The 13,594-nt window shown below is 39.1% G+C and overlaps 2 protein-coding genes across 2 annotated transcripts; both read left to right on the top strand.

Moving 5' to 3' along the window:
- Positions 1 to 1,769: 1,769 nt before the first annotated feature.
- Positions 1,770 to 2,822, top strand: LOC132182689 (uncharacterized). Its single transcript, XM_059596005.1, has 3 exons — positions 1,770 to 1,928; positions 2,021 to 2,347; positions 2,430 to 2,822. The coding sequence occupies exons 1-3, from the start codon at positions 1,853 to 1,855 to the stop codon at positions 2,582 to 2,584; spliced, it is 558 nt and encodes a 185-aa protein (XP_059451988.1). The 5' UTR covers positions 1,770 to 1,852; the 3' UTR covers positions 2,585 to 2,822.
- Positions 2,823 to 11,441: 8,619 nt separating this feature from the next.
- Positions 11,442 to 12,457, top strand: LOC132182843 (uncharacterized). Its single transcript, XM_059596197.1, has 3 exons — positions 11,442 to 11,608; positions 11,701 to 12,027; positions 12,113 to 12,457. The coding sequence occupies exons 1-3, from the start codon at positions 11,533 to 11,535 to the stop codon at positions 12,265 to 12,267; spliced, it is 558 nt and encodes a 185-aa protein (XP_059452180.1). The 5' UTR covers positions 11,442 to 11,532; the 3' UTR covers positions 12,268 to 12,457.
- The last annotated feature ends 1,137 nt before the right edge of the window (positions 12,458 to 13,594 follow it).

Consider the following 13,594-nt stretch of genomic DNA (forward strand, 5'->3'; position numbering starts at 1 on the left):
TCCCAAGCGAGTCCCGGCAGGGTCCTGAGCAGGTCTTGGGCAGGTTTGGCTGGGTCTCGTTCAGGTCCCGGCGGGGTCCGAAGTAGGTCCTGGGCGACTCCCGAGCAGAACTCTGGTAGATCCTGGTGGGGTCCCGAGCGGGTCGTGGGCGAGTCCCAATCAATTCTCGGGCGGATCCCGGGCAAGTCCTAGGCGGGCCCTGATCAAGTTCCCGCGGGTCCTGGGCAGGTCCAGGTGGGTCTCGTCCTGGTGGGGTCCCAAGTGGGTCCTAGGTGAGTCCTAGTCAGGTCCCGGGCAAGTCTCGGCAGGGTCTCAAGCAGGTTCAAGGTGGTCCAAGTCAAGTCCCGGCGGGGTCCTAGGCAGGTCTTGGCTGGGTCCATTGATTTGAGAATGAGATGCTCAAAGTCGGAAAATGGTTTACGGTTTTCAAAACCGTAAATCATTTTTTGAAATTTAAGGAAGAATTTTCGGTCAAAAGGAAAATATTTTCCGTTGACCATTTTTTTACGTCGCAATAAAATGCGAAAATCGTTTTCTAGAAACCATTTTACGTCGAAAGAAACGAAACCTAAGTGAATTAGGTATTTTTAGTTGAAGGAATACCACTATCGCCTCTACAACTATAGGTTGTTGAAATCCAAATGTTCTACTAAAAGGGTGATAATTTAAAGGGCACTAGCTAGAGTTTACAGACCATGCATTTAGGACCCAATTTCCCTAATTTTTTGGTGAAACTTAACCAAAGATGGCTATGCAAAAGGGAAACGTTAATTTGACACTAATTGTGTAAAGACGAGTCTGCAAAGAGTAGTTCAATCAGTTGGTGATCATCACGTCTAATGTATCGGAGGTCACTAGTTCGAATCCATCTCCCCCTTTCCCCCCTTATGCGCGCGGACTTGTCAAAATTTTATAAAGACGGACTTGACATATTTGAAATGTCTAACATCACTTTAAAATACACTACGTTAATAAATGCAAAATGAGGGTAGGAAAAAGTTCAAAAAGTAGCATTTATGTGCAAAAACAGGTTATACATGATTAGCATGCATCTAAGGGACGATGATTCTCTCTAGTTGAAATGACTTGAGATCATTGCTGGTCCTTTAAAGTGGGAGGGCAAAATTGTCTAAACTCTCGAGTTTATTTCAACTGGAAAGAATCCAAATTCGTGTTTAAGATCCGCCTTCATTTATTTTAGTCTCATTCTCAAATTTGTTTGTGCATAATTAATTTGCAAATCAAATGATCGAGGAGGAGAATTAAGAAGGGAAAATGTTAATATATATATATTGGAAAATTAAGTTGTTCTCAGCACCCTTTTATTCATTAAAAAAAAAAAAACCATTCGTTTCTTAATTATGTTTCATCTCTTTTCCATAATTTCATGCATTTTTTTTTACGAGGCAAAAGAGAACAAATAACAGCATCTACACATTAATATATTTCAAACTGGGAACCTCCCATGTATACCCACCGAATGAAAAACTAAACTATTTCCCCAGGCACGTGGCATGGTACAGCCGTGCATCCGCCACTGATAGCGGCAGTCATTGACCACTAATTGATCACTTTTGCTGATCAATTAAGGCTGCAGGCCCCTCCGTGGGGTCGCACCAAGGAACGGAGCAATTCCCTACCGTCCAACGTCATTGCCGGTCATCATGTCTTTTATTTCCTAACTTCGAATATTCCCCTAATCTACAGTAATCATTCACGCAACTATAAATTCCCCTCGCCACCCCCTGAAGCTTCACAGCAATTCACAGCCTTCCTCCTAGCTAGCACAAACACACAAGTTTCTAATATTTCAGGCCTCCGCCAGTATCTTTTATTGCATTAGAACTGCGCCATGGCCTCTAATATTAGCTTCAAGACCCTCGCACTCCTCGCTCTCGCCCTTGCTCTCTGTGTCCAAGGCACTCTAGGTAAAATAACATTATCATAAGATTCAGGGCGATTTATTTATTTTATTATTTTTATTTTTTATTTTTTCATTTTGGTGTGGGGGTGGTTGCAGGAGGGATAGCATGTGAGAATCTAGACCAAGACACGTGCGCCTTTGCAGTGGCGTCCACCGGGAAGCGCTGCGTGCTTGAGAAGCACGTGAAAAGGAGCGGAGAGGAAGCGTACACATGCCGGACATCGGAGATTGTGGCCGACAAATTCAAGGACTTGGTGGAGACTGACCAGTGCATCAAAGCATGTGGGCTTGATCGGAAAACACTCGGAATCTCATCGGACTCTCTCCTCGAGTCTAGCTTCACCCAAAAGCTCTGCTCTCCTCAGTGCTACCAGAGCTGCCCCAACATTGTTGACCTTTACTTCAACCTTGCTGCTGGCGAAGGCAAGCATCATCATCATCATCATCATTATTTTGTAGATACTTAATTATTTAACAATTTTGCTTCTTTTTATTTTTTGTTTAGGTGTATTTCTTCCAAAATTATGTGAAGCACAAGAAGAAAATCTGCGGAGAGGGCTGTCGGAGATCCGCAGCTCCGGCTTTGTTGCACCAGGTCCCGTGCAGCCGGCAAAGTTAACGGTTGCACCAATAGTTGCCCCGGCGCTAGCACCATTCTAGAAAAACTTATACGATACGAAAGCTTTAGTTCTTAGGTTACAATAATGAATTAAGTCACACCCCTAGCTGTACGTGTTGGGTGTGGTCTTGAAACAATAAGGTTTACCAGAGTCATTAGGTTATATTGAATCATAGTTGTCGATCGGTGTGTCATGTACGTGTGCGAGCTTTATTGTATGGTTTGAACCAAAAAAAAAAACAAAAGAAAGGTCGTTTATCTACAGTGTCCATTTCCAAATTGATTCTCCCTGATTATCTGAAGTCAATATGAATTATATATAATTCTCCTTCTATTTTTATTTTTCCATTAATATATTAAAATATGACCGAGGAATATATAAAAGGGTTAAATACCATTTTCTCTTTAGGGTTTCAACACTTCATTATTTTTTTTTTTGGGTTTCATTCTTATCACAGAAAGTACATGTAGTTTTCATGAAGACAAAAATGGTCCTTCCATTAAAATTCCGTCCACAACTTAACGGAACGCCATGTCAGCACCAATCAAATGTCACCACGTGTCATATAATTAATTTTTTTATTTAAAAAAATTATATTCATTTAAAAAAAAATTGGGGGTGGCTCTTGACCATTGGGAACCACCCCCATCTGGCCGCCACTCCCAAATTTTTTTTTTTTACATATAATTTTTTAATTTTTTTTAATAAAAAAATTAATTATATGACACGTAGTAATATTTGATTGGTGCTGACGTGATTTTTTGTTAATTTTTTAACGAAATTTTAATGGAGAAATCATTTTTGTGTTTATGAAAATCTCAGGTACGTCCTAGAATAAGAATAAAACCTTAAGAAAAAGAAAATAAAGGGTTAAAACTCTAAGGGAAAAAGTTATTTAATCCAATATAAAATATGACTTTTATGAGTTATTTGAATCCAATATGTACGTAACTAATTAATGCGACACGCGTAGAAACTAAATTTGATAGGGAAGAGTCTTTCAATGTCGCTAGCCTATATAGTCTGATCCAAAGTCAAGCTATTATTTGGGGAATGCCCATTAACGTGGAAAGGAAGGCCAAAACTTTGATTTGAATTGAATGGCTTGGACTCAGTGGCTCGACCATGTCCATACGGGCAAAATCTGCTGGTTTGATTGGAAAAGTCAAACCCTAATTAAGTTCAACAAAATCCAACGATTGATTTCTCCTTTTTCTCTATGAATAAAAAAATTAAATAGAATAAAAGAAAAACTGACCTTTTGTCTTAATCAGGACTAGGATAAATCTTTTGATTAGGCAGCTCTAAATATCTCTTGATTACTTTTTTTTTTTTTTTTTTTGACATGTCCACATAAAGGAAGGGGGAGGGAGATTTGAACTAGTGACCTCCGCTTCATTAGACGTGGTCCACAGCCGATTAAACTACCTCTTGATTACTCTTAATTAGGATGTGGTGTAAAATTTCATTTTATAGCTTTTAATAGAAATTTGACACATTATATAAAACACCAAATATAATAGAAATGAAAACACTGTATCTTTAATTTAAATCAATCCCATAGATTTTTTCTTTCATTCTAATCCAACGCCCACCACCTACCATCCACCTCCGAGCCCTTGACACCGGAGTCTCTAAAATCAATCACGACGGTGGCTTTGGTGGTTTTTGTCTAGGGTTGTAATTGAGCCAAGCCAAGTCAAGCTTTAGAATTTTAAGACTGGCTCGTTTACGAAGATGCTTATTTGAGTCGAGGTATAAAATGTGTGTTCAAGACTAACTCGTTGAAAGTTCGGGCGAGGTCGAGCTCAAGCTTGGGCTCGTTGATAGTACTATTCAAGTTGAGTCCAGCTGAGCCAAGCTCAACTTGTGCTCGAGCTAGGCTATTAATTATTAAGTAACTAGATAATATGCTAGTTTATAAACTAATTAGATAATATGTTAACTAATACACACATATAAATATTAAGTAACATATATGGCATATATTACTTAATTACTAATATGCACACTTAAATTTATATAACTAATTTTTAGTAATATATATATATATATATATATATGAACGAGCTAATGAGTTAGGCAAACGATCCGTTCGAGCTGAGCTCGCGAGTTCTTATCGGGTTTTCTCAAGCGAGTTAGGAACGTATTATTTACTAATCGAGTGGGTTTTTACAGTAATGAGCAAGTTTCTATAGTATTGAGCTCGAGTTCGGGTCAAGCTAAACCGAATGAGTTGTCGAACAGACTGGTTTATTTACAACCCTAGTTTTGTCAATGGTTTTGTCATGTGTATTTTGTGTATGAGATATTTTGTTAAGAGAAGGAAAATTATTTGGTGTGAAGGGCTATATTACTTTTTGGTATTTCAAATTTAGATGTATGCTTCTTATTCGATGCAAAACACCTAATTTACACCATCATCTAATTGAAGTTATTCTCTTTTTAAACTTTGGCCAGATTTTTGGAGAGATTTGTTCTTCTCAACTCTCACATTTATGTTCGTTATTTATTATTATGATGATTATTATTATTTAATGGGTTGGCTAGCCACCTTATAATAGGGGTAATTATATCGACCTAATTAAAGGAGATAAGACCCTAGCTAGCTCCAATTGGGGCTTCAATTAAGGACCCCCATGTCAGTGGGGACGGATTGGCTGACGTCAATTGTAAAGCTTCACAGTATAGTTCTAAATTAAGGGTTAAATATCTTTTGCCCCATGTGGTTTAGTAATTTTATTTTTACTCACCTGAGTTTCAATTCGTATAAAAATTGGTACCCATTTATTGATTAAAACGGAGTTAGTGCTCCTGTCTAGCTTCCTTCCAAAAAATTGAGGGAAGTCCACCTAAACCCAAAAAGCTTACACATGACAAGGAGTAATATTAAAAATGAAAAAAATAAATAAATGAAACAAGTAATAACTAAAAAACTAAAACAATAAAAAAAAAAATGAAAAGAAAAAAAGAAGCAAAGGGTGGCCGAACCACCCCTAAGGGCCTCATTTGCCCTTGGGGGTGGTTCGACCACCCCTAAAATCCCCTAAAATGGTTTTTAGGGGTGGCTAAAACCAGCCCCATAGGCTTTGGGGGTAGCTCGGCCACCCCCATTTGGACTAGGGGTGGTTCAGCCACCACTAGACCGGCCATCTGGGGGTGGCCGAATCACGCCATGGCCCTTGTGAGTTGTCTAGACATTCCCGAAAAGCCAAAAAAAAAAAAATTGGGTTTTGAGGGTGGCCAGACCACCTCCAGGTCAAATTGGGGTTGTCGAACCACCAACAAAAACAATTTTGGAGGTGGCTAAACCATTCCAAGGCCCTCTAGACCGGCTCTATGGGCTGAGCAAAACCACCTCTAGGCCAAATGGGAGTATCCCCCCAAAAACGATTTTGGGGGTGGCCGAACCATGCACCCCCAAGGGCCTTGGGGGTGGTTCGGCCACTGCCATGGGGTGGCTTTAGCCACCCATTTGGGCCAAACCAGCCACACTATTTTTGCCCAAATGGCTCGGCCAGCCCTTGCTTTTTTGAACAGAAATATAAGGATTTCAATGATTAAAGATCATGAGTATATAACTCTTATAGAGCAGAGCAAAAAGCTCTTACAATACAAAGCATAAGCTTTGCAAAATCATAGCCACATGCTATGAGGTTACAAAGTCATATATACAAACAAAAATTCTTACAATTAAGTGTTATCTATAACTTTAATCTCCTGCTAACCCAAGTACAAATACAGTTAAAGAGCAGATCTACTCCGAGTAGGTTAGATCTAAGACATGAGTAGCCAAATTTCCTAACAAAATTTATTTGAACTGGCTGTGAGAGATAACCACTCACACCGAACTATCTAGACCATGAGAAATAACCCCTCATACCTAATTATTTCCCCTCGCTCATGAGGGTAGATCTAGAGAGAAGAAACCTCTCGGAACTCAGAGGTGAAGTCTAGATCTCTTCTTGGGAGAGTGACAGCTGGATTGAGTTCTTTGGACAGAAGCGAGTATTCTAGTTATGGGGAATACAACTGAAGGACCTGACCAAAATGTGGGGGAAGTTTACTCTTATGGAGGAGGAAGGAGTGGGGGTGGATATCGACCTAACAACAATGGCTCCAGTGGTGTCACCCTGTTCTTCTTGATTGTTGGAAAGCTGCTGGCGGATTGCACTGTGAGTAAGGACATTATTAAGACACCTTTGATTCGGGCTTGGCATCCTACAGGGTGGGTATCATTCAAGGATATGGGGACGAACTTGTTCCGTATCGATTTTGAGAATCACTGGGATAAAGCTAGGGTTCTCGAAGGGCGCCCATGGACGTTCGATGGGGATCTTGTCTCTCTAGCTGATTTCGATGGTGTAAGGCCACCAAATCAGTTGGAGTTTGAAAAAGCAGCATTTTGGGTTCGCATGTTCAATCTTCCGCTTGCTTGTATGAGCTTGGAGTCTGGGCATCGGATAGGCTCAATGGTTGGAGTGGTGGAGGAGGTAGATGTTAATGATGATGGTGTCGGATGGGGGGAATATTTACAACTTAAAATCTTGCTGGACCAGTCAAAACCTCTTTCAGGAGGACGAGTGCTAAGGCTGGGTGGCAATACAACTTGGGTAGCTTTTCAATATGAAAAGATACCAAGATTCTGTTTCAAGTGTGGTATTATTTGCCATAGGAGTAATGGCTGTGTGAAGGTGGGTGGAAGGCGTATCCAAAGGGCGGAAACTAAATTCGGATCGTGGCTGCGTGTTGCATCTCCAAAAAGAGAATATGGTGGTGGATGGGATAGGCTAAAAAAGAAGGCATATGAGACTATGGAATCTAGCTATGGATTGGGATGGGAGCAGGGGGTACTGAAGGTGGCCACGGGATTTAGAGTGGTGGCCGGACTAGGGCAAAATCACCCTCACCGCCGCACGAGGTGGAGAGCAGTTTCGTTACAGAAGGGTTGGGTGGCAGCTTGGGTAACGATGAAACCCTACGCAACACTGAAAAGGAAAGTGGGGATTCGAGGAGTATGTTTGGGGAAGGAAATATTACCCATGCAGCTAATAATGGTGAGGCGAAATTTATCGGGAAATCAAAGCAAATATCAAGCGAAATTTTTGGTATTTTTTTTAAATGTATTTTTCTTCATAAAAATGGTCATTTAAAATTAAAAAAAAAAAAAAAAACCCCAAATAAAAAAGACCAGATATGATGTTATTACTTAAGAAAATTTATTTTATTTTATTTTATTTTATTTTTTAAAAAAATAACCATATAAGGAAAAAGTTAGGGCAAAGCTGTGCCAAAAGGTTGTGCCTTTATCATTTTTCTTTTATGAACCTTTATGTTTCGATAATATTCAGACAAATATTAGGAAATACCATTTTTTTGTTTTAAACTTTTGGTATTCTCACATGGAAAATTATCTATGAATGACATGCTGCATGCATATGCATAGGAGGTGAGAGGGATGATATACATTAAATTGGTTAAGTCCAAAACTGTTAATGCATAGGGGCTAAGGGTGAGTTGGCATAAAGTATTAGTAAAAAACTTTTTGTTTTTTATTTTTTTTTAGAAATGCTAGGGGTAGTAAATTTTTTACCAAGAAATAGGTATTAAAATGATGTGGTGCTTATTTATTGGAGATGATCAAATTAATTAATCAAGAAAAATATTACAAGTACCAATAAATATGCTTCACATCATTTTAGTATTCATCTTTTGGTAAAATATTTCTTAATATAAAAAAAATTAAAAAATATATATTTTCTTCTGTTCTCCTACATCTTAAAGGTTAGTAGGGGTAGCAATTCGTGTCATATATTGAGTTCGGGTCATATCAATGTATGAGTATAAGACTGTATAGGTCAACCACAACTCGGCTGGTTTAATTAAACTGTCAAACCCTTCAACCCTTATCACAAATTTCGTGTTGAGTTCATGTCAGGTTTGCCGGTCGTGTCAAAAATTGTTAACCCTTATGTCGTATGACGGGCTTAAGTCATGTTGAAATATGGGTATAAGACTATATAGGTACACTCTAACTTGACCCATTTAATTAAACAGGTCAGACCCTCCAATCCTAATCCACTAATTTCGTGTTGAGTTCGTATTAAATTCAAGAGTTGTATCAAAAATTGATAATCTTAATAACCAGTCAGTGGTTCAAAGAAGGTGATCAGCTCAGTTCCTATGGATTATTTGTTTTCATTGAGTATGCTCAAATGGGAGAAAAAAAAAATGGTTGAATTGGGTTGCTGTTTTGGTGTTCTTTTCAATCTTCCAATTATGGTCCCCTACCTACCAATATATATTAGAAATCAAATGTAATATTTTAGTGACATGTCAACAATGGAATCATTGCTCAAGAAAATTTAGTTGCATGATTTTCTTTCTCTTGTGACTTTTACATTCGCATGTCAATTCATTATTGTTCAAGTGTTTGCCTCATGTTTTAATCTCATGCTAATTTAAGTCACTCACTGGGAGTTGGTGGAATTTTTGTCAAACAGTCAGAACCTCGTCTTTTACTTTCTTATGTTTTCCTGGGAAAGAAGCAAGAGTGTGAACGGTCCGTTATTTACACTCCTGCAAGTTATAGTGGGTGTTTGATAAATCTTGATAAGAGGAATTTTTTGTGTTTTGGTTGAAAAATTGTGTTGAAAAAGTGTGCAGATATGAAAAACGTTTTTAAGTTATTTTAAGGGAAAAGTGAGAAAAGTTATTTGATCGAAATGTGACATTGATCGACCATAAAAACAAGTTCATCATTTGAGCCGAGTAGCAGACTAGCAGCCACACCCAATTCATTTCTCTAAAATGTAATCTTTATGGACCAGGCCCATTGGCCCAGCTTCATGGATAAATTAAGACAAAATTTGCAGGCCTCACCAAGCCAAGCCTGAGCCTGATATTGAGCCCTGCCTATTTTTTTTTTATTTTTGAAATGAGCCCTGCCCATTTGAGCATGTTCATATGCGGAAAGAAGTAAAGGTGACGTGCAGACTTCAGAGTATATGCGAATAGATTAACGAGGCGGACTATAGAGGAAAAGAGTGACCGGAGTTCAGAGAGTAATTTTTTTTATTCTTTTAAAGTTGATTTGATTTTTAAAATTACTATTTGATCAAAATTGAATAGTAATCCATAACAAATCTAATAATGATTTTAAAATATACATAAAGAATAAGAAAAATCTCCTTAGCATTACTCGGAGTCCATGCCGTCCCCACCAAGATTCTTCTCGCCTTAAAGCGTGAACAAGTTGGAGTGCAACTCCTTCAAGAAAAAGTTCCACTGCCTGCCACGCTGCCAAAACTTCTTCATATGCAGGATCCATGTTACCATTAATTGTTTATCAGCATCAATAAGATCACTCACTATGAGAGACATAATTTTAATGGAATTCGACCTATCCCAAAATGGAAATAATACCATGAGGAAAAAATAGTTCCAGCGGGTCCTGCGTAGGATCCGATGGGGTCCCGAGTGGGTCCTAGGTGAGTCCCAGTCAGGTCCTTGGCGGGTCTCAGGTAAGTCCCGGCGGGATCTCCGGCAGGTTTAGGGTGGGTCCCGATCCAGTGCCAGCGGGATCCTGGGCAGGCCTTGGCTGGGTCCATCGATTTGAGAATGAAATGCTCAAAGTCAAAAAATGGTTTACGATTTTCAAAACTGCAAACCATTTTCTGAAAATTGAAGAAGAATTTTCGGTCAAAAGAAAAATCTTTTCCATTGGCCACTATTTTACGTCGCAATAAAATGCGAAAATCATTTTCTGGAAATCATTTTACATCGAAAGAAACAAAACCTAAGTGAATTAGGTATTTTTAGTTGAAGGAATACCACTATCGCCTCTACAACTATAGGTTGTTGAAATCCAAATGTGCTACTAAAAGGGTGATAATTTAAAAGGCACTAGGTAGAGTTTATAGGCCTTGCATTTAGGACCCAATTTCCCTAATTTTTTGGTGAAACTTAACCAAAGATGGCTATGCAAAAGAGAAACGTTAATTTTACACTAATTTTGTAAAGACGAGTCTGCAAAAAGTAGTTCAATTTGCTGGTGATCACATCTAATGAATCGGAGGTCACTGGTTCGAATCCTTCTCCCCCTTTTCATCCCTTATGTGGACTTGTCAAAATTTTATAAAGATGAACTTAACATATTTGAAATGTCTAACATCAATTTAAAATGCACTACGTCAACAAATGTAAAATGAGGGTAGGAAAAATTTCGAAAAGTAGCATTTATGTGCAAAAACAGATTATACATGATTAGCATGCATCTAAGGGACAATGATTCTCTCTAGTTGAAATGACTCGAGATCATTGCTGGTCCTTTAAAGTGGGAGAGCAAAAAATTTGTTTTTGCATAATTAATTTGCAAATCAAATGATCGAGGAGGAGAATTAAGAAGGGAAAATGTTAATATATTGGAAAATTAAGTTGTTCTCAGCAGCCTTTTATTCATTAAAAAAAAAAAAAAACCATTCGTTTCTTAATTATATATGTTTCATCTCTTTTCCATAATTTCATGCATTTTTTTTACGTGGCAAAAGAGAACAAATAACAGCATCTACACATTAATATATTTCAAACATGGAACCTCCCATATGTACCCACCAAATGAAAAACTAAACTACTTCCACAGGCACGTGGCATGGTACAGCCGTGCATCCGCCACTGATAGCGGCAGTCATTGACCACTAATTGATCACTTTTGCTGAGCAATTGAGGATGCTGGCCCCTCCGTGGGGTCGCACCAAGGACCGGAGCAATTCCCTACCGTCCAACGTCATTGCCGGTCATCATGTCTTTTCTTTCCTAACTTCGAATATTCCCCTAATCTACAGTAATCATTCACGCAACTATAAATTCCCCTAGCCACCCCCTGAAGCTTCACAGCAATTCACAGCCTTCCTCCTAGCTAGTACAAACACACAAGTTTCTAATATTTCAGGCCTCCGCCAGTATCTTTTATTGCATTAGAACTGCGCCATGGCCTCTAATATTAGCTTCAAGACCCTCGCACTCCTCGCTCTCGCCCTTGCTCTCTGTGTCCAAGGCACTCTAGGTAAAATAACATTATCATAAGATTCAGGGCGATTTATTTATTGTATTATTTTTATTTTTTATTTTTTCATTTTGGTGTGGGGGTGGTTGCAGGAGGGATAGCATGTGAGAATCTAGACCAAGAAACGTGCGCCTTTGCAGTGGCGTCCACCGGGAAGCGCTGCGTGCTTGAGAAGCACGTGAAAAGGAGCGGAGAGGAAGCGTACACATGCCGGACATCGGAGATTGTGGCCGACAAATTCAAGGACTTGGTGGAGACTGACCAGTGCATCAAAGCATGTGGGCTTGATCGGAAAACACTCGGAATCTCATCGGACTCTCTCCTCGAGTCTAGCTTCACCCAAAAGCTCTGCTCTCCTCAGTGCTACCAGAGCTGCCCCAACATTGTTGACCTTTACTTCAACCTTGCTGCTGGCGAAGGCAAGCATCATCATCATCATCATTATTATTATTTTGTAGATACTTAATTATTTAACAATTTTGCTTCTTTTTGTTTTTTGTTTAGGTGTATTTCTTCCAAAATTATGTGAAGCACAAGAAGAAAATCTGCGGAGGGGGCTGTCCGAGATCCGCAGCTCCGGATTTGTTGCACCAGGTCCCGTGCAGCCGGCGAAGTTCACGGTTGCACCAATAGTTGCCCCGGCGCTGGCACCATTCTAGAAAAACTTATACGACACGAAAGCTTTAGTTCTTAGGTTACAATAATGAAGTCACACCCCGGCCTGTACGTGTTGGGTGTGTTCTTCAAACAATAAGGTTTACCAGAGTCATTAGGTTATATTGAATCATAGTTGACGATCGGTGTGTCATGTACGTGTGTGTGCTTTATTGTATGGTTTGGGAAAAAAAAAAAAAAAAAGGTTCGTTTATCTACAGTACTGTCCATTTCCAAATTGATTCTCCCTGATTATCTGAAGTCAATATGAATTATATAGAATTCTTCTTCCATTTTTATTTTTCCATTAATATATTAAAATATGACCGTGGAATATATAGAAGGGTTAAATATCCTTTTCTCTATAGGGTTTCAACACTTTATTTTTTTCTCCTTAGGGCTTCATTCTTATCACAGAAAGTACCTGTAGTTTTCATGAAGACAGAAATGGTCCTTCTGTTAAAATTTCGGCCAAAACTTAACGGAACGCTACGTCAGCACCAATCAAATGCCGTCACGTGTCATATAATTAATTTTTTTGTTTTTTTAAAAAATTATATTCATTTTTTAATAAAAGAAAGAAGAAAAAAAAAAATTGTGGGTGGCCGTACGTAACCACCCTCTTGGCCATTTGGGGGGTGGTTGGCCACCCCCATCTGGCCGCCACCCCATGGCCAGATGCGGGTGGCCAGGCCACCCCATGGAGCCCAAGGGGTGGCCGTAACCACCCCCTTTGGCTAAGCTCTCAAACACGGTATGGCTATGACTTATGAGAAATCTCTTCAAGCTTCAATCTTTTATGCTAACTTTTTTATTTAGTGACACCGTTTACTGATATGGGTTTTCATTAGTTCTCATTCAGATCATGGATTCCACCACTTTTTGGCCCCTGCTACTTCACGTTGAAGCTGTCAACAGAGACAAACCCATTTGTTTCTTGAGCTTTGAATGGTTTCTTGATTTTGAGAAATGGGTTTTGCAGCATTTGGCCATGGGGTGGCTCGCCACCTCCGAACAGGCCAGGCCACCCCATGGCTAAAGGGGGTGGCCGCCAGCCACCCCACAAATGGCCAAGGGGGTGGCGCGCTACGGTCACCCCCATTTTTTTTTTTTAAAAAAAATATAATTTTTTAATTTTTTTAAAAATAAAAAAATTAATTATATGACATGTGACAACATTTGATTGGTGCTAACGTGACGTTCCATTAATTTTTTAACGAAATTTTAATGGAGGGACCATTTTCGTGTTAATGAAAACCATAGGTACGTCCTATAATAAGAATAAAACCCTAAGGAGAAAAAAAATAAAGCGTTAAAACTCTAAGGGGGAAA

Source organism: Corylus avellana, chromosome ca5 (assembly GCF_901000735.1).
Source record: "Corylus avellana chromosome ca5, CavTom2PMs-1.0".
Classification (NCBI taxonomy): Eukaryota; Viridiplantae; Streptophyta; class Magnoliopsida; order Fagales; family Betulaceae; genus Corylus; species Corylus avellana.